Source organism: Brachyistius frenatus, unplaced genomic scaffold (assembly GCF_029030835.1).
Source record: "Brachyistius frenatus isolate BFR_SWC_R1_liver_20210118 unplaced genomic scaffold, ASM2903083v1 Contig_11, whole genome shotgun sequence".
NCBI classification, from domain to species: Eukaryota; Metazoa; Chordata; class Actinopteri; family Embiotocidae; genus Brachyistius; species Brachyistius frenatus.
The window spans coordinates 7,211,034-7,229,709 of NW_027210610.1; the positions used below are offsets into that span (position 1 = coordinate 7,211,034).

Consider the following 18,676-nt stretch of genomic DNA (forward strand, 5'->3'; position numbering starts at 1 on the left):
CGCTTTAACAACAATATCAAACACATAAATTAAACCTTCACTTCTTAAATGAATTACAATCGGCTGCAGCAGTTAACCCTCACCGACATGGTGTCGTGTAGACCTGCCAGGAGGCTGATGGTCGCTAACAACTGCACACAGATGACATCACGTAAGCCTAATTCACTACGATGCTCTAATTACTCCATTCATTAGCGGTTAACACGTGCCATGAAGGTAAACAGGCTTACAGCTGGGCAAACACTTCGATTTAAGCTCGAGGCTCAGCTGCAAACGGCTGCGAGCTTTACCTCTCGCAGTCATAACCCTGAGGTCATAGCAGTTCTTCCTGCTGAATAAGGCGAGAACACTGCTGCAACGGAATGCAGTGACAAAGAAATCATAATTCTGCGCAGCATATTCATTACCTGTTGCAGCTAAGACTCCAGATGACTAAACAAAACACCAAACAACACCAGCTTATCTTCTGAGTGGCTCCCTGTGAGAGTATTTTCTTACAGAACTATGTCTAATTAACAATCCGTCACAAGATAATATCCACATTTAGCTTTTTTTTTTTGCAAAAGTGGTGAGTGGTTTTCCAGATATGGGTGTAAAATCTGCTGCTGCCACACCTGTTCCTTCCTTCCTGCAGCAGCATGGCCCAAGACTCTGAAGTTCTTGCAACACCACGAAATGTGAAACAACCCCACCCCAGCCACCCACCTCAGAACATGAATGAATCAATGCGGGAAGTCATAAACATGATTTCTGGGGAGGATTTTTTTTTTGGAGATTAAAACCAAATATAAAGCATAATTTAATTGGATGTCACTAAAAATACAGAATTTAAATGAAATAAAGAGCCAAAAAGCAACAAAATGACACATCTAGGTACAGAATCTAACCCTTCACTCCATCTTTTTTTTTGTGTGTTTGTTTAATGGCAATAAAACAGCATAATTTGGAATCGGAGGATATTCTGTGACAGATTCAAGAAAAACATCCTCTACTTAATGTCTTCAGTGGAAAATGAGTATACGGCTAATATCACCTGACCTGTCCAAAAACCTTCCCAGATCTGGTGTCTGTCTAAGCCCCCAAAAAGCCAATTTACTAAAAGCTGTGTGACAGCAAAAGGGAAGGAGGAAATCATAAAGGAAAATATTTAAACTGCACTCAAGGTTCAGCTCCCAGAAGCATGATACAACATCACAACTTCCACATTTTCATAGTCCTACATTTTTCTCACAGAACGGGGAGGCTGCTGCCAAATCAAACTTTTTCCTCTATCAATTATTGTCAAGTTAAAAATCAGCAACACAAAGCTCCTGGATGGATGAAGAGGGGCATTTTGGGGAAGTATAATACCCTCTTCAAATATGACACCTTGTGGTAAAAGTTATCTATTGCACTCAGGCTTTTCCACATGACTTCTACTCCCTGGGACACAGATGGCCATTGTATTATGACAACCCTTTCAATCCAAAACAGGTGTTTGTACAGTAACTTGGCACAAATTAACAGAAAGGCTGCAAATGTGGGTCAAAAGAAACACTTTCAATAAGCAGCTCCGGGTTTTAGCAGTTACACTTGTCTCTTAAACCTAACTAAACCCCTGTTATGAGCTCCAAATTCCCAGCCTATATCTCTACTACTGATGTAGTTTAGAATAAAGCTATAGCTATGACATCATGTCACAACAGAAACCCTTTTAGGCCACTCCTGGGGGGGAGTCAAGTTTTTGTTCAGAGTCTCTTATCAAGATAAACTAGGAATAACAAGCTCAGCCATTTATCATCCAGGTCTTCACTCACTGAGGAGTTTTGTGCTCTCACTCTTGATTACTTGTGATAGTCAGGGTTTGTTTTGTGCTCTCAGTTATCAAGAGCCAGTTTCAGTCTTCCCCTCCAGATGTGAGGTAAAGCGATATGCACAGAGGAGACCGATCCCAGCTGGACGGGCCAAATTCAACAAAAGCCGGGGGCGACAATACATCAAAGGGCATCGTGTTCTTTGTCTTACTCCGCAAAAGAGACTTCACATTACACGTGATGGCAAGATTGAACATGTCTTTGTACATTTCATCAATGGTCATTTTAAATATGGGCATTTAGGACAATGAACAAATCCTTTTGTGATGTCATAACATATTTAAAAAGGTACAATTTAATAACTCTCAAATGCATTAAACATGGGGAAAATAATGTACTTCCACTGCATTTAAAAAACATTTTAAGCAAAAATATAATTTCTTTCAACCTTTGATCTGATGACAACATATCGTATGTTGGTGATTACAGTACATTTGAGCACGGAACTCAAAACACTTTTAGTATTGGAAAGAAAATTGTCAAGAATCCATGTTCTACTTTTCCAAAGTTAACAACTATTAGTGTTTTCTTCCTTGAAAATGAACTATTTTACTCAACGTCATTGTATTTGATCAATATAGGGATTGGGTTATAGAAAACACATTTAGACCACTAGATTGCATTTTTGTAATCAACATTATCTTTGTATGAAAATATGTTGGTGCAGTCTGTTCTGTTTTCTGAGAGCTACCACATCACAAAATACACTTAAATAGTGCCCATCGAATACTCAAGCAATGGGACTCAAATGTGCCCACAGCACTTTGATTATCCAACATTTTACTTATTCAATGTACTGTAACTTTAAAGCAGTCAAAAGTTTGTGGCATCTATTGAAGCTGCACATCACAGACGATGTGATAGGATTTTGTATATAACGAAATTAAAAGAATACACTTGACATTTATTTAAATGAAATATGTTTGATCATTAATGAGCCGAAACTGGAGATCATGGTTTGCCCAGCTTTTAATTTTGCATCCCTGCCCTGTGGCCACATCGCTAGATGCACAATGCAGTGCAAGCATGGAGAGTGGGGGCTGCCAAGCACGTGTATGCCCCACCAACCACACAAGCACTTTGCATCATTCAAATATCCTTCAGAGCACTAAGTCTTCTTAGTGCAAATCCAAGGTGTAATTTTTTTTATTTTTTTTTAAGAGTTATTGAGAATCTGGTGGACTCTCGGCATCCAAAAACGCCACGAGTGTCAGCTTTTGGGCTGCCGCGGTTCGTGCAACAAGAGCCGTAAACTTTAAAGCGACTCACCATTTCAGCACACGGCGGGTGAAAAAGCGTCTGGCCCCGAAGAAAACATGTTTACGGTGGTTGGTTTGTCCGGTGAGGGGGAACTGGCCGAGGTTGCACCGCTTTCTGTTTATAGCAATAGAGAGGAAAAAACATTCATTGATTTTTGTTGTTGTTGTTGTTGTTGTCCTTTCTGGGGAAATTTACGAGGAAAAGGATTTCGCTGTGAATAAAGGCGGCTAGCGCATGCGCAGTCTGCGGTCGGCCACAGATGCTCCCTGCAAGTCTTCGTAACCAAAATATGAACACCCAAACTTGGTATACTTTTTAAAAGTTTGTATATCCTAAAAGCCCATTTAAAATAAAATAATCTTTTAATGTTTTTATGTAAGTATTGTTAATTAAAGCTTAAATAGGACCCTCATAGGAGTAGCTATAACCCAAAACACAAGAGAATGGTTAACACAATCAATCCTGCCCACTGCAATAAGACTGTACAATAACTCACCTCTGGCAAAATCCATCACACAACAATAACACCGTTGTCTGTTGTCTGTTTTTCTTGGTTGTTTAAATATTTTTTTTTAAATATATATATAAAAAAAAATTGCACTATTGTTTAGTTAGTTTTAATTTAATTATTCTATTTTATTGTATATACTGTGCATTTTTATATTTAATATTTGTTACTGTTATTTTATTTCTTTTCTGTATCTATAAATGCTGCTGTAGTGAAAAAAATTCACCTTGAAGATTTATAAAGTATCTATCTATCTATCTATCTATCTATCTATCTATCTATCTATCTATCTATCTATCTATCTATCTATCTATCTATCTATCTATCTATCTATCTATCTATCTAAAAATTGTACTGTGACCAAAAAGAAGATGTAAAGCTCCAAATAAACAGTATGAACATTTTATATCCGGAAGTTAAATGTGAAAGAGAGCTAAAGCGCGCCGTTTCCTGTTTAATGGGCCTGGTAATGTGTCTAAGGTCAAAATAAATTTTTCATTGACTATCTATTTTATCTCAAATTTTGTCTTTTATTTGCATACGAGGTAATCTGTTGTATGATTATTAACTATGTGCACATCTTCCTAACAGCATGGTTATATAACAGCTGTTTTGTTTTTTTTAATTCACAGAAGTCATTCTATGCTAGAAATGTCATTTCCAACCATGGTAATATTGACTACAGAGGGATTTTTCTGACATGTGTTTAATGTTAATGATTGCATTGTTTCATTAGTCTGTGTCTGATAGTCCATTTCGGACAGTATTTAATAGACTATATTACGCTATGGGAAAGCCTAACAATTAGTGTAAACCAAATAGCTGAGACAATAGCTGAATCAGGCTGGAGAAGCCCAAAGAGCATGAGGCAAACAAAACATTGCACTCATTACCAACTGAATGGATGATGAGCTGTCAGGTAACAAGTCTTGAGTACTCATGTCAATTTCCTTTAATGTTCTCAGCTACTTGTTAAACAAGAAAGGGGGTGGGTGAGGGTATATAAGACACCCATAAGCTCCCAGTAAAGGAATTTCTCATTCGACGGCCTGCAGCATGCACTTATTGGGAGCTCAGGGTGTTGTGCTGCGAGCATCTCTGCTGGTGCTGCTGGTTCAGGGGACTCCCAAGTCCAGAGATGGAGCTTACATGAGGACGCCCCACCATTTTCCTCTCATGGACCGATCAACCGGGTATCAGCTGCCAACCTATATGATGAACCTTTACAGGAACTTTAGGGCCAACTTTTCCAGGCCAATGGATTCTATGGAGCAAGATGCCACAAAGCAGGCAGACACTGTGAAGAGCATGTTGGCTAAAAGTAAGATCTGGTTCATTGTTTTACAAAAATATGTTTGATTTTTTTTTTTTTTTTTTTGGTGTTTTGAATAAGCAGGGAGGTCATGATGATGTGAAATTTACAAACCAGAGAGAGAAAGCCATATTTGTAGCTGTGGTCAGAATCAGATCTCTCTTCTACCATTTAAAGACCCTGATAGAGGTTAGGTTTTTTTTTGCTCAAGTGTTGCCCTGTCAACACTGAGTGCCAGACGACCTCAGAGGGCTGCAATCCACATCCCGCTCAGGGGGTGAATAACCATGCAAGGATCAGCCTGAAAAGGCCGGTTTCTGTCTAATTCTCAAAGCAAACCTCTTTCTTTTTAAATAGGTGATGTTGATTAGATACCTCGCCAGACATCCCCCTATACAAATCTCTTGTTAAATCAAATCAACAACTTCCCTTAGTTCTTTTTCACACTTGGTCTGATTAGATTAGAGCCTGGGATTTAACTGTGGCACAAGCAGCCAACACAGGACAACCCTCTCTGCTGCTGAATTCAATTTCACCTCGCTGCTAGGTGCTAGGAGTCACTACCTATTTGTTTGACTGAGGATATATGCAGAAGCCAGGAGAGACAGAGGCATGTTAAATGATTGGTTTCGGGTTGGTGTTTGCTTTGAGTGGATTAATAGCGAGGATGGTTTGCACTTTTGATCAAGAGTCAAACTCAATCGGCCAGAGCACCGCACAATACAAAAGTTAAATGTTTGAAAGGCTTTAATCTTTTAGATTAACTGGAACCACACCTGTTCATTGCATCACAATGGCCCTCATTAAAGATGTGGGCACAGCACAGGTTCAACAATGATTGGATTGTATTTCAAGCACCTGTAATCATTAATCATTAAATTGAAATCATCAAAGGGAATTATATTCTAAAATGCATCATCTTCAACTAATATACTCTGTGTTCATTTATGGAGGCATAGCTCAATATCAGCTGACACAATATATATATATATTTATTTTTTATTTTATCATGGTGTAATTAAATTTTAAATTCATCTAGGCAATCTTTTACAGCATGGATTAAATATTGACAGTTTTGGCTAATTTGGCTAATTAACTTAAATATAGCATTTCACAAGTAAAATACATTTTTGTACAATATTTCCAATCATGTTACTTCTTTTTCTTTTACATGTGCTCACTGGCACATTAGCTTATGTGTGCGTGTGCGTGCGTGTGTGTGTGTGTGTGTCAGTCATACACTTGTCATGATTTATACATTGATCCTGATTTTGACATAATGCCCAATAATAAGCTGTGTGATATAATATGTACTCTAATTGCGCCAATTCCTCTTTTTTTTTTTTACCAAATCAGGTTTGACATACAGAAAGAAGCGCTGGGTGGCGACCTTTGACCTCCATGCCCTGCTGACTGACAAGCAGATCCAGGCAGTAGAGCTGAGAATCAGGCTTCCTCGGACACAGAATGCTTCCGACATCCATGTGGAGGTGTATCACCAACACGGCCAGGAACAGCAGCTGGTGGGGCATCTCACCGAGTCATCAGTGGTCTCTTCGACGCAGAACTGGAGAGTGTTCAACGTGACAAGTTCTCTCTTGAACTGGCTCACGCCAAAATTAACATCGAGATATCGAGACAAAAGACTGTCAAGAAGAAGGAAAGGAGTAAAGAAAAAGAGAGCCCCGACTTTTCCTGATCTCCCTCTTCATCTGGCGAGATCGAGAAGGGAGCAAAACGTGAGCGACCACGCCTTGCTGGTCATCTTCTCCGACACAGGGTCTGATGAAAACTCAAAGGCTAAAGCCAGCTTACTCCATACAGCTGAAAAATCCAAGTTCTTGTCCCCTGCCGAAATCAAAAGGGCCTACGGGCCAAAGAGGCGCAGGAGCAAACGGGGCCAGACAGAACAAACAGCGAAGAGCCCACAGGTGTCCAAGGATTTCTGTCGCAAAGTGGACCTGCATATCAACTTTAATCAAATAGGTTGGGGGTCCTGGATCATCTTTCCTAAAAGATATGAGGCCTACCGCTGTGAGGGTTCCTGCCCTGATCCCCTGGGAGAAGACCTAAATCCAACCAATCATGCTTTCATGCAAGTGAGTTTTGCATCCTTTCTATCGGTGTAAAACCCAACAAGGTAATAATCAATAATAAAAAATTTAAAAAGTCGGCTGCAATGATTACTTCCCACTTGTGATGCTTTAATTTGTCATTACCTGGTAGAAAAAAATAATATCATGGAGTTTTGGACTGTTGATCGAATACATTTTTTTTTTTTTAATCAATTTTAAATTGACGTGGAAAGCATAAGTGTAATATTAACCATTTCCTGACACTTAAAGAACAAAACTGTTCATATTTTAATATTAATAGTTCTTCTCGCAAAATACTTTAACTTGAAATAATTCAACTGAAAAACATCTTGCCATCTCACCACCCTTTTTTTTTTTTCAGAAATATGTAATTTTCATAAATGGTGTTTTTTCTTTCTTTCTTTCTTTCTTTCCCCAGAGTCTACTGAGACACTATCACCCTGACAGAGTGGCGTCACCCTGCTGTGCCCCAACCAAAATGAGCCCATTGAGCATGCTGTACTATGAGAACGGAGAAATACTCCTCCGACACCACGAAGACATGATTGTGGATGAGTGTGGCTGTCAGTGACGGCGACAACGACCACCTGTATAGCAGCATGAAAACGCTGCGCGGAAGCAAGTGATTTCTAGAAAAGAAAAGAAAAGAAAAGAAAAGAAAAGAAAAGAAAAGAAAAGAAAAGAAAAGAAAAGAAAAGAAAAGAAAACACTTAAGGAAAAAAGCTCTTTGATCTTTGTCGCTGTACACTGTAAGATTTGATCTGATCTATGTGCAGGGACATGACTTTATTTGTGATGTGGGCTCTGGTTTGTGAGGAGAACATTGTTATTTTTAAGATGTGCTGAAATATAAACTGAATAATAGCATTCAGCTATTGTCATAAGCTAATGTACATGTTTCCTACCCTTAATTTAACTGTTTACTACGTGTAAAAATGATATGGCAATGTTGTTGTACATTCCAGTACTTTTTTTTTTTTAATTGTATATTTATTGTGGATATTAAACAAATGTATTTATGTATATTTTACATGCTGACTATGTGTTTTGTTAGGCAATCTGCAGCTTTCTCTGAACTATTTGGTTTGGTTTATATGGTCATAAGACAATACAGACCCATCCTAATTGCAAACTACGCAACACACAATACATGTCCGTGTTCAGATCACCTGGAATTACTGTGTGTGTGTGTGTGTGTGTGTGTGTGTGTGTGTGTGTGTGTGTGTGTGTGTGTGTGTGTGTGTGTGTGTGTGTGTGTTACAAAAGAACTGACCCAGAAAAAGTGGTGGACTTTTCTAGTTTTAGAGTGTTTCAGTCATCTGCATTGAGTCATAGGTAAATTAAAAGCTTTGTGTAGGAGAGGAATATCCAGCAAATACTGTAAAGTGGTGGTAAATTCTAACAATGCTAAACTAAGTTCTATTCTTCAGAGGCCAGAGAGTTCATTGTATTTAAATCCTTTGAAAAATACACTGACTAACCAGGAATTTGCCAGCGTCCTGACCATGGCAGCAGTCAAACCGAGACTAGTTGACCAGGATTCAAGAGGTAAGACACCGTTTAACTTCCTATTGTCAGTCTCGGCCAAATATGGAAAAGGTCTTTTGATAGATATCAAACCTGGACCAAAGCAATCAAAAGCTAATAAGCAGAAACTGTTTTGGTAATAGATACACAAGTTGTTTTTTTTAAATCAGAAATGCCAAAAATGTGATGGTTTCAGCTTCTACAAATGTGATATATAGCAGCTTTTGTTTATCTTGAACTTATATGAATTGTTTTCTTTGGTATTTGGATCTTGAGCTTTGACAAATCATAATTTGTATTTTTCACCGTTTAAAAAAAATAAATATATATATTTATTTTTTATTGATTAATCGTCAGTTTCAGCCAGTGGGTTACAAAAACAAAACACGCAGTACTGGCACTACTGTAGCTTCATGTGAAATCATTCTTATTTGTACTTAACATGTGAAGTTATAACGCTTTTTTTTTTTTCCACCGCTGGTTTCACCTCCTTTGTAACTTCAGTTGCGCAACTTTAACGCGCAGCATTGACGCTCATGAATCTTCCCAGTTCGCCGTTAATTTGGAGGCTAACTGCCGCTAAACAACCACGACGGATTTTACAGTTCGTTTACTTTTTTATATATTCACATGAGGTGTTGTTAATAGTTCTTATTTTTGAAGTGTTCAGGTGAACCGGGCTAAAAAAAAAAAAAAAAAAAAAAAATACACCCTCGCCAAATTTGACGATGGTTGAGCGACTCGCGTTGCTGACGTTAGCGAACACGAACAGCTGTCGGCCTCTGTAACACTAGCTGGCTCCTTTAGTTTGGGTAAGTGCGGCGTGGCTTTAATAAAAAAAAATTAAAAAAAAAAAACACTAATGAAATGATGTGTATCCGCAGACCAAACCGGGTGGCATTTATTTATTTAAAACAAAAAAAAAAAAAAGGGGGGGGGGATGTGATTTTCAATAGTTACCAAGGTCCGGCGGTGCCAAGTCCTGTCGCGTTGGTTCAAACCAGAAGCAGACGGTAACAACCGTGAACGTAATGTCGAAGAAGCCTTCTGGTGTTTTCACTGTTTCCATCCAGAGGAAATCACCACGTTTTGATAACTGACGAGACAAAGTTTTAATTCAGCAATTCTGGAAATCAGCGAGTTGTAGAGCAATTTGTGGTCCTTCTGATCTGAAAGCTTAAAACTTCCCAACATGTGGGTGTGTGTGTGTGTGTGTGGGGGGGGGGGGGGTCTGACTTTACTACACGTGACCGGTTATTAGTATCTATTCACGATTTGAGGGATTTACTTCGTTTTGTCCAATTTTAGGACATTTAATTTAATGTGTCGTGTAAAAAAAAAAAAAATCTCAATGTAAGCTTGTATTGGATACTTATTCAATTGTGCTCATAAGTGCCTGTACCAACATTTGAACTGTTGCAGAGTCAATTTGTACAGTATCAGCTCCTCCAGTTGGATCCTATCCTTAAAAATGTAGACTGGATTATCCCGCAGACCAAGCTGCAGTCTAACATTTAATGCTCCAACCAACATATATTACGTTTATTGTCACGGAGGACTAAAAGAACCAGAAGATATTTATATTTATGAAGCCGTAAACTGAGATTTATTTATTTATTTTTTTGCATTTTCACATGAAAGCAAAATAGAACTCAATGATTATTCATTTTCTGTTAACTATTAATTAATGAACTAATTGGTTGCAGCTCCTGCAGACAGTATAACCAAAAAAAACACAGGAGGAAATACCTTAATCCTGACCATACCAGTCAGTGTGGTATGAAGTTTAAAACAAACAAAAAAAAAAAAAACACTTAGGTGCAATATATCACCCAAACAGGGAGCATATCCCTTTTAAACAAATGACTACATAATAGTATTCAGTGCTAAAGTGCAAATGCATTAAAAAATATATATATTTTTTTCATGTTTTTAACAACACAAGTTCCAGCAAGCTTCGCTGAGAAGTCATCTTAAAAAGTGCATTTTTAGTGGGAAGCTCATTGTGGAGGCAGCACACAGAACAGCCTTGACAGAGAGTATATAGTTAGCCACTGTAATTATTATTTGACCGTTTTACAGCTTATATGAAAAGTGTGTCGAAGTGTAATGTTGCGTTACCTCCCCCAGGAACAGCTACTGCAGAAAAATGGGCGAGGCAGTTGCAAATGTGGCCCGGAGGATTAATGCTACGGTAGAGGAAGGCAAAGATAGTTTGGGTAAGATCGCCTTCACACATCTTTGTCTCTGTCACGCACTCGATCTTTCTACAGTTTCAGAGCATGTGAATTTGTGATTTGTTGCCATCTCAGATTAGACCAGCAGGTGGCGACAGTGGTTTAAATTTGATTGCTTTAGTACCCTTAACATGAAATCCCAAAGTGTTATTTATGGGTATTCAACATTTTCCCTGCTGTGTTCTTCTTCTCCACAGACCTGTCAGACTGCAAGCTCATTTCTTTCCCAGACGGTGTGTTCAGGGTCCTGAGGAGTGTTGCAGAAAACATCCGCATTATCACGTTGGCCGACAATGAGATGAAGGCCCTTTCTAGCAAGTTCTTCTCAACTTTCACTCAGCTCAGAGGTAGCGGATAACACACCACACAGCTGTCTGATTCATGAACTCAGCGTGAAAGAAGGAAAAAAAAAAAAAAAAGATTGTGTTGATGTATGCTGTTCACCTCGTGAATGTTGACAGGATGCCTTCGTGCTGTGTTGGAAGAACAAACGAGCGACCCCTCCATTTACTCATGTCTTGAAATAACTTGCAGAATTGAACCTGAAAGGCAATGTTCTCACTAAACTGCCCGACGCCGTGGGAGAAATGGAGCATTTGACCAGCATCAATCTGGCTAATAACAGCTTCTCTACCTTTCCTGCTAAGCTGACTGAGATAGCCACACTGGAGAAGATTGACCTGGAGGAAAACAGCATCACTGGTAATAAAATCCATCCATTTTGTCTAAATGAATGAGCTGGAGATTTATACATGACTTGGTTTGGGCTCATTCCTGGTCTTTTTTTAAATCTTGCCCAACAGAAATACCCTTGGAGAAGCTGTCTGCCATGCCGTCGCTGAAGTGGGTGAATGTGAAGTCGAACCCTTTGAACTCTAACACACTGTCTGCCCTGGAATCTCCTCACAAATTTGACATCTTATCAACAGCGTAGTCAGAAAAACATGTCATAATACAACCTATTTCAACTGCATGCTGCGTGCCTTTAATTACTTAAGCTGGATGCCTTCGTGTGCTTAGGAGGTGAGAAAAAAAAATACTTGAAGAAATCACAAGGCCGTGATTAAAGATGGCATGCTCTGAGTTTTCAATCCTGCTGGCAGCACCACCCTGTGGCTTCTATTTTGGGACATGAAATCAGTTATTCTTGATGCACCATTTGACATCGTTTTCTCTGAAAGGAAATTTCTAAAGGCTTATTTATTACTTTTGATATTTGAATAAACTAAGGATTATAACCTGAAAACTACACAGCCTTGTGTCATTTTTCACCTAGTGACAGATTCATCGCCAAGACTGTAGGAGGAATTTTGGTACTTGCCACATAAGTACAATAAGTTCAGTCACACCTTTGTACTCAAGACTACCACTTATTATCATTTTTGATTGTTTACAATAAAATAATAAACTAGAAATAATTAAATTAATTATTTACCGACATTATTTTCTCAAATAGAGGGGATTTTTTTGTTTGATCTGAAATGAGGGTCTATGATCAGCGGGTGTTGCATGCTGCACCAATTATATAAACCTCAGAGGCAAACGTGTGATAGTGGGTTCACTCGACTGGTGGATTACACCTAAAAATTATTCAAGAAGCTGTTCCTTTTGTAGTACATTCTTCACCCTCAGGCTCCTTTACAACAGAACAAAATGCTTCAGAGTATTCACCACAGTGACTTGATTTAGGGGACAGTGAAAATACAGTTAACAGCATTAATGCCTGTCAAGCTCTTAAACCTTTCATTCGTAGCAGCTTTAAATGACAGAAACTTAAGTACGCCAGAGTGATTAAAAGTATTTTTATACTCAGGCTTTTCAGAAATTCTTTAAATAGCAACATGGCTGAGTCTGGATCACCTCCTTTAATGTTTGAGCTCCCAGTTTTTAACCTTTGTGGTATATTAACACAGAAAACCAAGAAAATGGAGGTGGGCAAGGAACTCGCTGGTGATCAAATTATTTCGTCACCTTTTTCACAAAAAACAAAAAACAACAAAAAACATTACATGTGAGGGTAGGATGCCAAAACACATGCAACATCTACAAGCCAGCCAGTGTCCCGAGAGGAATATTTAACATGGTGATAAGCTAACAGGGTCATAGGGTAGCTTTTCTGCTTACACTGCATCGTGTTGGCCGCGGAATCACTGGGCTTTAATTGGCAATATGACTGAGAAACACTACAGATGTTTTCAAATGTTTCAATATGGCTATAGACATATGGCCCTATGGCAGCACTCATTGAATTTTTTTTAGCAGGAGACATTTTTCTATGAATTTGTGTTCTAGTTACACAAAATGCAGTATAAGTAAATAGCTGCTTATGTCACAGTTGGACATGTGTTTGTTATACTGTTTTGTATCTGTGCTGTTTGTGTCACTGTGTGGACTGTGTTGACAGGTCATCATTGTAAATGAGAATTGGTTCTCAATTGATTTTACCTGGTTAAATAAAGGTCATATATAAGAAAGAACCCAAGTTCATGACACTGCGGCAGGTTGTGAAGCAAATGGTGAACTTCACTTCATTCAAAGACAGGGCAGGCTCCAAAGCCGTCTGGCTAAAAATAGATAAAAGAAGCCACGCAGACCAACTCACATAGGGCCATAGGATCTGGCATCGTCCCTTTAGCCCTAAACCAGCACCAGAACTAAACCCCAACACAGATAGAAATGAAACTGAAAAAACAGGACTACTGGACCCATCAAAATAAAGAAGAAGAAACAACAAAACGTCTCTAAATCATTCTGTCACACAACACAAACTGCTACTGTGGCAAGAGGGTGGAGGGTGGAAGAGAGCCATCTGCACCTGCCACCTGTTTTATGGGTTTCTACTCAATCAGATCAAACCAGCTACAGCTGTGGGGGGGGGGTCTGATTGGCTGAGTGGCTGCAGGTGAGCAGATTGGGGAACTGGGAGGAGGTGAGAAAGAGTGCAAGGGCAAAAAAAGTAGGCTAAGTAAAAGGAAAACTGAAACGAATGCATTTATTTGTAGTCTATAATAATGCAAAAAGCCAATTACATAAACTTTTCAATTACTTAAATGCACTAAAGTCAAAGTTATTTATGACCAGACTACTTCATTTGACATAAAAAGCCCCCCCAAAAAAGTAATGTGAAAACACACAGACATATTTTGAAATTATATTTGGTCTCACTGTTATTCAGCAAATGCCATAAAATGATACCGGTTTTTAAAACTAATGGTTTCTATACATGTTGTAAAAATAGGTCCATAGGTAAGTTTTCAAACAGTTACAGTGAAATCTAAGAGTCAAGAGGTCACGACATGAGGCAGTAAATCCCGCCTCGTTAATTGGTTTACTGCTAACACGTCAGCTCCATCTGTTTTTGTCTGAAAAGAGCTCTCGAGAGCTACAGCTTAGACGAGAGAAAAGGAAAAACAAATCACTTCCCACGCAAACAAGGTCAACATTTCACATCCATGCTGCAGAACGCATGTGGCATGACAAAGAGGAACTAGATGTTGATTACTATCCTGAGCAATGTTTATTCTTGTCGGCCACAGAAGAAAGAAAAAAAAAAAAAAAAAAAAGGACTTGACTTCAGTATGGAACACGTAGAAGCCAGCGTGGCTCTGTAGCAGCCCTGTTGTCACATGCAGGCCGTTGTCAGGTTGCTAAACCTGGACTTAAAGCAGTGCGCATGCCTGCTCCTCCGCCTCATTGACTGCCTCTCAGTCAGGAGCTCCTTAGTCCCGCTGAATTAGTGCACAGACCACAGAGGGAGAGTTTCATACCAGCAACAGACATGAGCTTTACCATTGAGGAGAGGGGCAGGCCCAACACCCAGGACTACCGGGTGTTTTTCAGTAAGCACACCTCTTTCTATGAACTAGTTTGTGTGTTGGTGGGGAATAATCCCTTCGTGGCTTGTATTCATAATGTTGTATTTGCTTGAATGACTTCTATCTTTCTACTGAAATAGCAGCGCTGGCAAGTAGATGTAAAGCTTAATGAAGAGATACATTTTTAGTCCTTTCTAAATGAGAGCAAAAAAAAAAATCAAAAAAAAATTCATTTTTCTTTTGTTTTCATAGAAAACTCTGATGGTACATACATCTCTCCATTTCATGATATACCCATCTATGCAAATGAATCAGAGGTGAGCGTCATGTGCGTCTGTTGTCTGTTTGGATCTGTTTGTCTTGGGGAAAATAACTGGAGCCAAACTTTGCTTTTCCTTTCTTCTGTTATTCAATTTTGTGCCTTTTTTTTTTTTTTTTTTTTTTTTAACAATTCATGTCCAATTATGTACCCTGATATAAACGTGTAACTGCTGTGTTGGATTGGGCCTTTTTATAGAAAATGATATCACTTCCCCCCTCTTAGGACAGCTGTGGCTGGAGGTGTTATGTTTTTGGGCTTTCCATCCATTTGTACCTTTGTGTGTCCATCCATCCCAGGTTTGTGAACGTAATATTTCAAGAATGCCCAGAAGGAATTTCTTCAGATTTGGCACAAACATTCACTTGGATTTAAGGATGAACTGATCAGATTTTGGTGGTCAAAGCTATACTGTGACCTCACTTCTGTCACATCTGTCTTCCCCATTCTTGTGAATACAATATGCAGGAACACTTTGAGAGAATGTCTTTAAAATAGGCCCAAACGTACACTTGGACCGAAGGATAAAACCTAAAAAATGTTGGTGGTCAGAGGTCACTGTGGCCTCACGTCTGTCCCTTTATTGTGAATGTGACATCTCAGCAACGCTTTAAGGAAATGTCTTTAAATTTGGTACAAATGTTATCTTAGACTCTCGGATGAACTGCAAAGATTTTGGTAGTCAAAGTTCACTGTTATCTCAAGTCTGTTCCATTCTTGTGAACATGATGCCACAAACACAGCGGAGCTTGCGACTATAGTACAATGGTGGGCTGATGTTATTTCCTATTTTTCCATGTGCAATAATCTGCGTGCTTAACTCAGCCTTAGTTCAAGCTGAAATTGGTACAGTATTGGGTCTTTACAAAAACAGCTTCACAGCAGAGGGTAAAGTGTGTCAAAAATTGTTTTCAAAACATAAATGAACAGCTCTCATCCTTCCATTTGTAGAGTGCTGTGTTGGTAATACATCATTTATCTTTTCCTGTTACACTTCTCCAAATGGATTTCTATTTTTTAAGCACAGTATAAAAGCTTTGGATTTTTGTTTTGTTTATGATATTTGTTATGTACGTATATTTGATAAGTTTCAGAGTACTTCTCAAAATAGGAAAATTTAGGAGAATTGATTGTGCTGTACTTCTTCTTATTTTGCAGAACATTTTTCATGCTGTTGTGGAAGTTCCAAGATGGACAAATGCAAAGATGGAGGTATAATTTTGCACATTGGAATAACCACATTATAAATCAGTGCTTCCATCTGTTCTTAGTTTTGTGCTTTAACGCCTCTGTTTCACAGATTGCCACCAAAGATCCTCTCAATCCACTGAAACAAGATTTGAAGAAGGGGAATCTTCGTTATGTAGCGAATGTGTTTCCCCACAAAGGTTATATCTGGAATTACGGAGCTATTCCACAGGCAAGTCCTGATCAGATTACATGTATTGAAACAACAGAAGACCAGAATATTTCTCTGTTCGGTGAAACATACTCTGCCTTTTGACAGACATGGGAAGACCCCAACCACAAAGACAGTGACACAGGATGCTGTGGAGACAATGATCCAATTGATATATGTGATATAGGATATAAGGTACTGGAACAACACTGACTATGACTTATTTAAGTCGACTTGTTTGTTTGCAGCCTTTTCAAAATTATGTCTTTAAATCTCAGGTGTGCTCTCGAGGAGAAATAATCAAAGTGAAGGTGTTGGGAACTCTGGCTTTGATCGATGAGGGTGAAACAGACTGGAAGGTCATTGTGATCAATATTGAGGACCCTGAAGCTGGCGACTTTAACGGTAAGAATAAACTGCAAAGTTGGCTTGTGCTGCTGGAAAATGTACAGTGGTTAAACATGGCATTTTGAATGAAGAGGTTTTACATAGTGTTGACTGGTTTCAGATATTGATGATGTGAGGCGGCTTAAGCCCGGATATCTGGAGGCGACTTTTGATTGGTTCAAAAGATACAAAGTCCCAGATGGGAAACCTGAAAACCAGTTTGCTTTCAATGGAGAGTTCAAGGACAGGGTAAATCTTGCATTATTTCATTCTGTGTTGTTTAACTTAATTTAGTATATTATTATACTGATATAACAGTTTTATGTCTGCACCTGATCAGTCCAATAATTTATGTTAATTTAATAAAGCATTTTCAGTAGGAAAATTATACATAAAATGTTCAATTGCCTGTACTTGTCTGTCGATCATATTTCCTTTATTTATTTCCTGGTATTTTGACACTTTCTTGGATAATGGAAATGTGCAATTTTTTGTGTGATTTCCAGGACTTTGCTATTGAAACAGTGAAGAGCACTCATGAGTTTTGGAAGGCACTGACTTCTAAAAAAACAGACGCTGGCGAGTTAAACTGGTGAGCAATTGAGAATTCATCCAGAGCTCCTTTCAGCAAATAGTAGGCTGTGTGACAGGATATATGACAAATGCTATTTGTGGTATTTCCTGCCATAACATTCTTTAGACAGTTATCACAGTTGAGCACTGTGGATAAGTTGACAGAGCGTTGGCATGAGCCTGGTTATCTGCTAAATATATTTTGTTAATAGACTGTAAAATGCCTTCGACAACAGATGAAACAGTCACATTGTAAATATAAGTACTTTCTTGAATAAGAAGGGCATCTGTATTGTCATAATATCGATCTATTGTAGGCTAATCTGTTTTATTTTTTAAAAAGAATCTCTCCCTTTTTTCTACAATCAGCATGAACACCAGTGTCTCAGACAGTCCGTTTTGCTGCTCGTCTGGGGATGCAGAGGCCGTGGTTAAATCTGTAAGTCCATTTTTCTTTTCAAATCCATGTTAGCAGCTTGAAAGTAGGCTATATGATCATCCCTTCCTCAATGAGGGTATAGATGATAATCTGGCAACACACAAGCCCGCAGACAAAAGGAGAGCAATAGCTGAAGACGAAGAAATCCTAAAGCTGTTTTCTTTCTTTCCACTCTGATTCCCATGGCAACATGAGTGTACTGGTTTTTAGATCAAACAGAAACATCATGTCTTTTATAAAAAAAATATTTAATGAGTTTGAACTATCTCAGCATGTGTATTCCTCATGAAATTCAAAGACCATTTGTTGAGATGAAATTTAACGATTTCCCAAACTCTTACAGGCGTGTGCTTTTGGAGCTGAAGATCCCATTCCCAGTTCCGGTAGGTTTTTGTACATGTATTTGTTTTATTAATGCAAAGTTGTTACTCTACGGAAATCACTTTTCATATGTCAAATAATGTGGTTTTTTTTCAGTTGACAAATGGTTCTACTATGAGTAGTAAGAAGGCACAGCCTAGGCACTGACATGAAAATGCGAATACTTCCTCCGTCATTCCTTCTTTGGTCCTGATTTCAGCAGCGCTTGAACTGAGCAGAATGGATGTATATTTCATATTTTGTGTCATTTGCTTGCTTCTTTGTTCACACATTGATGGGTGATGTTGCTGTTGTTTTTGTTATTGTCAAAACTGCTGGCTGTGTGATTGTTTCTGATTCATACAATATGAAACACTCTCAATCTCTTTCATCATTTATTTTACCGGACGATAGTCCTTAATTTCAAGTTTGACCGAACACTATAATAAACCTCACTAAATCCCAGTGTTGTGTGTATTGTATTGATTTTCTCACCACTATTACATACAGTCATTATCATGTAGACCTGTGCTTACCTGCATAATATGGATCTGAAGTTGTGACCTGCTGAAAGACAGAACTCCCCTTTTT

At 38.6% G+C, this 18,676-nt stretch overlaps 4 protein-coding genes across 7 annotated transcripts in view; 3 read left to right on the top strand and 1 right to left on the bottom strand.

The window, feature by feature from the left end:
* Nucleotides 1–3,263, bottom strand: part of pald1a (phosphatase domain containing paladin 1a) — a 48,130-nt gene extending 44,867 nt beyond the window's left edge. For 2 of the 3 annotated variants that reach the window (XM_069691881.1, XM_069691877.1), the window contains exon 1: nt 3,123–3,263. The gene's annotated coding sequence lies outside the window, so the exon portion shown is untranslated. Of the gene's footprint in view, nt 1–407; nt 430–3,122 lie in introns of those variants that run through there. The other variant, XM_069691879.1, reaches the window with a different exon arrangement.
* Nucleotides 3,264–4,677: 1,414 nt separating this feature from the next.
* ndr2 (nodal-related 2) lies at nt 4,678–7,600 on the top strand. The gene is made up of 3 exons (XM_069691257.1): nt 4,678–4,942; nt 6,290–7,032; nt 7,448–7,600. Exons 1-3 carry the CDS (start codon nt 4,678–4,680, stop codon nt 7,598–7,600), a joined length of 1,161 nt encoding a protein of 386 aa, XP_069547358.1.
* Nucleotides 7,601–9,099: 1,499 nt separating this feature from the next.
* lrrc20 (leucine rich repeat containing 20) lies at nt 9,100–12,042 on the top strand. Of its 2 annotated transcripts, none has more exons than XM_069691259.1 (5): nt 9,100–9,368; nt 10,687–10,775; nt 10,991–11,140; nt 11,328–11,495; nt 11,597–12,042. In XM_069691259.1, exons 2-5 carry the CDS (start codon nt 10,706–10,708, stop codon nt 11,725–11,727), a joined length of 519 nt encoding a protein of 172 aa, XP_069547360.1. In that variant the 5' UTR covers nt 9,100–9,368; nt 10,687–10,705; the 3' UTR covers nt 11,728–12,042. The 2 variants fall into 2 exon arrangements, with proteins under 2 accessions (XP_069547360.1, XP_069547359.1); XM_069691258.1 differs by lacking the exon at nt 9,100–9,368 and adding an exon at nt 9,418–9,569.
* Nucleotides 12,043–14,530: 2,488 nt separating this feature from the next.
* On the top strand, nt 14,531–18,543 carry ppa1a (inorganic pyrophosphatase 1a). The gene is made up of 11 exons (XM_069691260.1): nt 14,531–14,632; nt 14,861–14,925; nt 16,086–16,139; nt 16,228–16,347; nt 16,435–16,521; nt 16,605–16,731; nt 16,835–16,962; nt 17,220–17,305; nt 17,656–17,725; nt 18,069–18,108; nt 18,203–18,543. The coding sequence occupies exons 1-11, from the start codon at nt 14,572–14,574 to the stop codon at nt 18,226–18,228; spliced, it is 864 nt and encodes a 287-aa protein (XP_069547361.1). The 5' UTR covers nt 14,531–14,571; the 3' UTR covers nt 18,229–18,543.
* Nucleotides 18,544–18,676: the final 133 nt, after the last annotated feature.

Coding starts and splice junctions, on each gene's coding strand:
- ndr2 (XM_069691257.1), top strand. CDS start 4,678: ATGCACTTATTGGGAGCTCAGGGTGTTGTGCTGCGAGCATCTCTGCTG. Junction 4,943..6,289: donor GAAGAGCATGTTGGCTAAAA/GTAAGATCTGGT, acceptor TTACCAAATCAG/GTTTGACATACAGAAAGAAG. Junction 7,033..7,447: donor CCAATCATGCTTTCATGCAA/GTGAGTTTTGCA, acceptor TTCTTTCCCCAG/AGTCTACTGAGACACTATCA.
- ppa1a (XM_069691260.1), top strand. CDS start 14,572: ATGAGCTTTACCATTGAGGAGAGGGGCAGGCCCAACACCCAGGACTAC. Junction 14,633..14,860: donor GGACTACCGGGTGTTTTTCA/GTAAGCACACCT, acceptor TTGTTTTCATAG/AAAACTCTGATGGTACATAC. Junction 18,109..18,202: donor AGATCCCATTCCCAGTTCCG/GTAGGTTTTTGT, acceptor GTTTTTTTTCAG/TTGACAAATGGTTCTACTAT.
- lrrc20 (XM_069691258.1), top strand. CDS start 9,424: ATGATGTGTATCCGCAGACCAAACCGGGTGGCATTTATTTATTTAAAA. Junction 10,776..10,990: donor GGAAGGCAAAGATAGTTTGG/GTAAGATCGCCT, acceptor TCTTCTCCACAG/ACCTGTCAGACTGCAAGCTC. Junction 11,141..11,327: donor AACTTTCACTCAGCTCAGAG/GTAGCGGATAAC, acceptor AATAACTTGCAG/AATTGAACCTGAAAGGCAAT.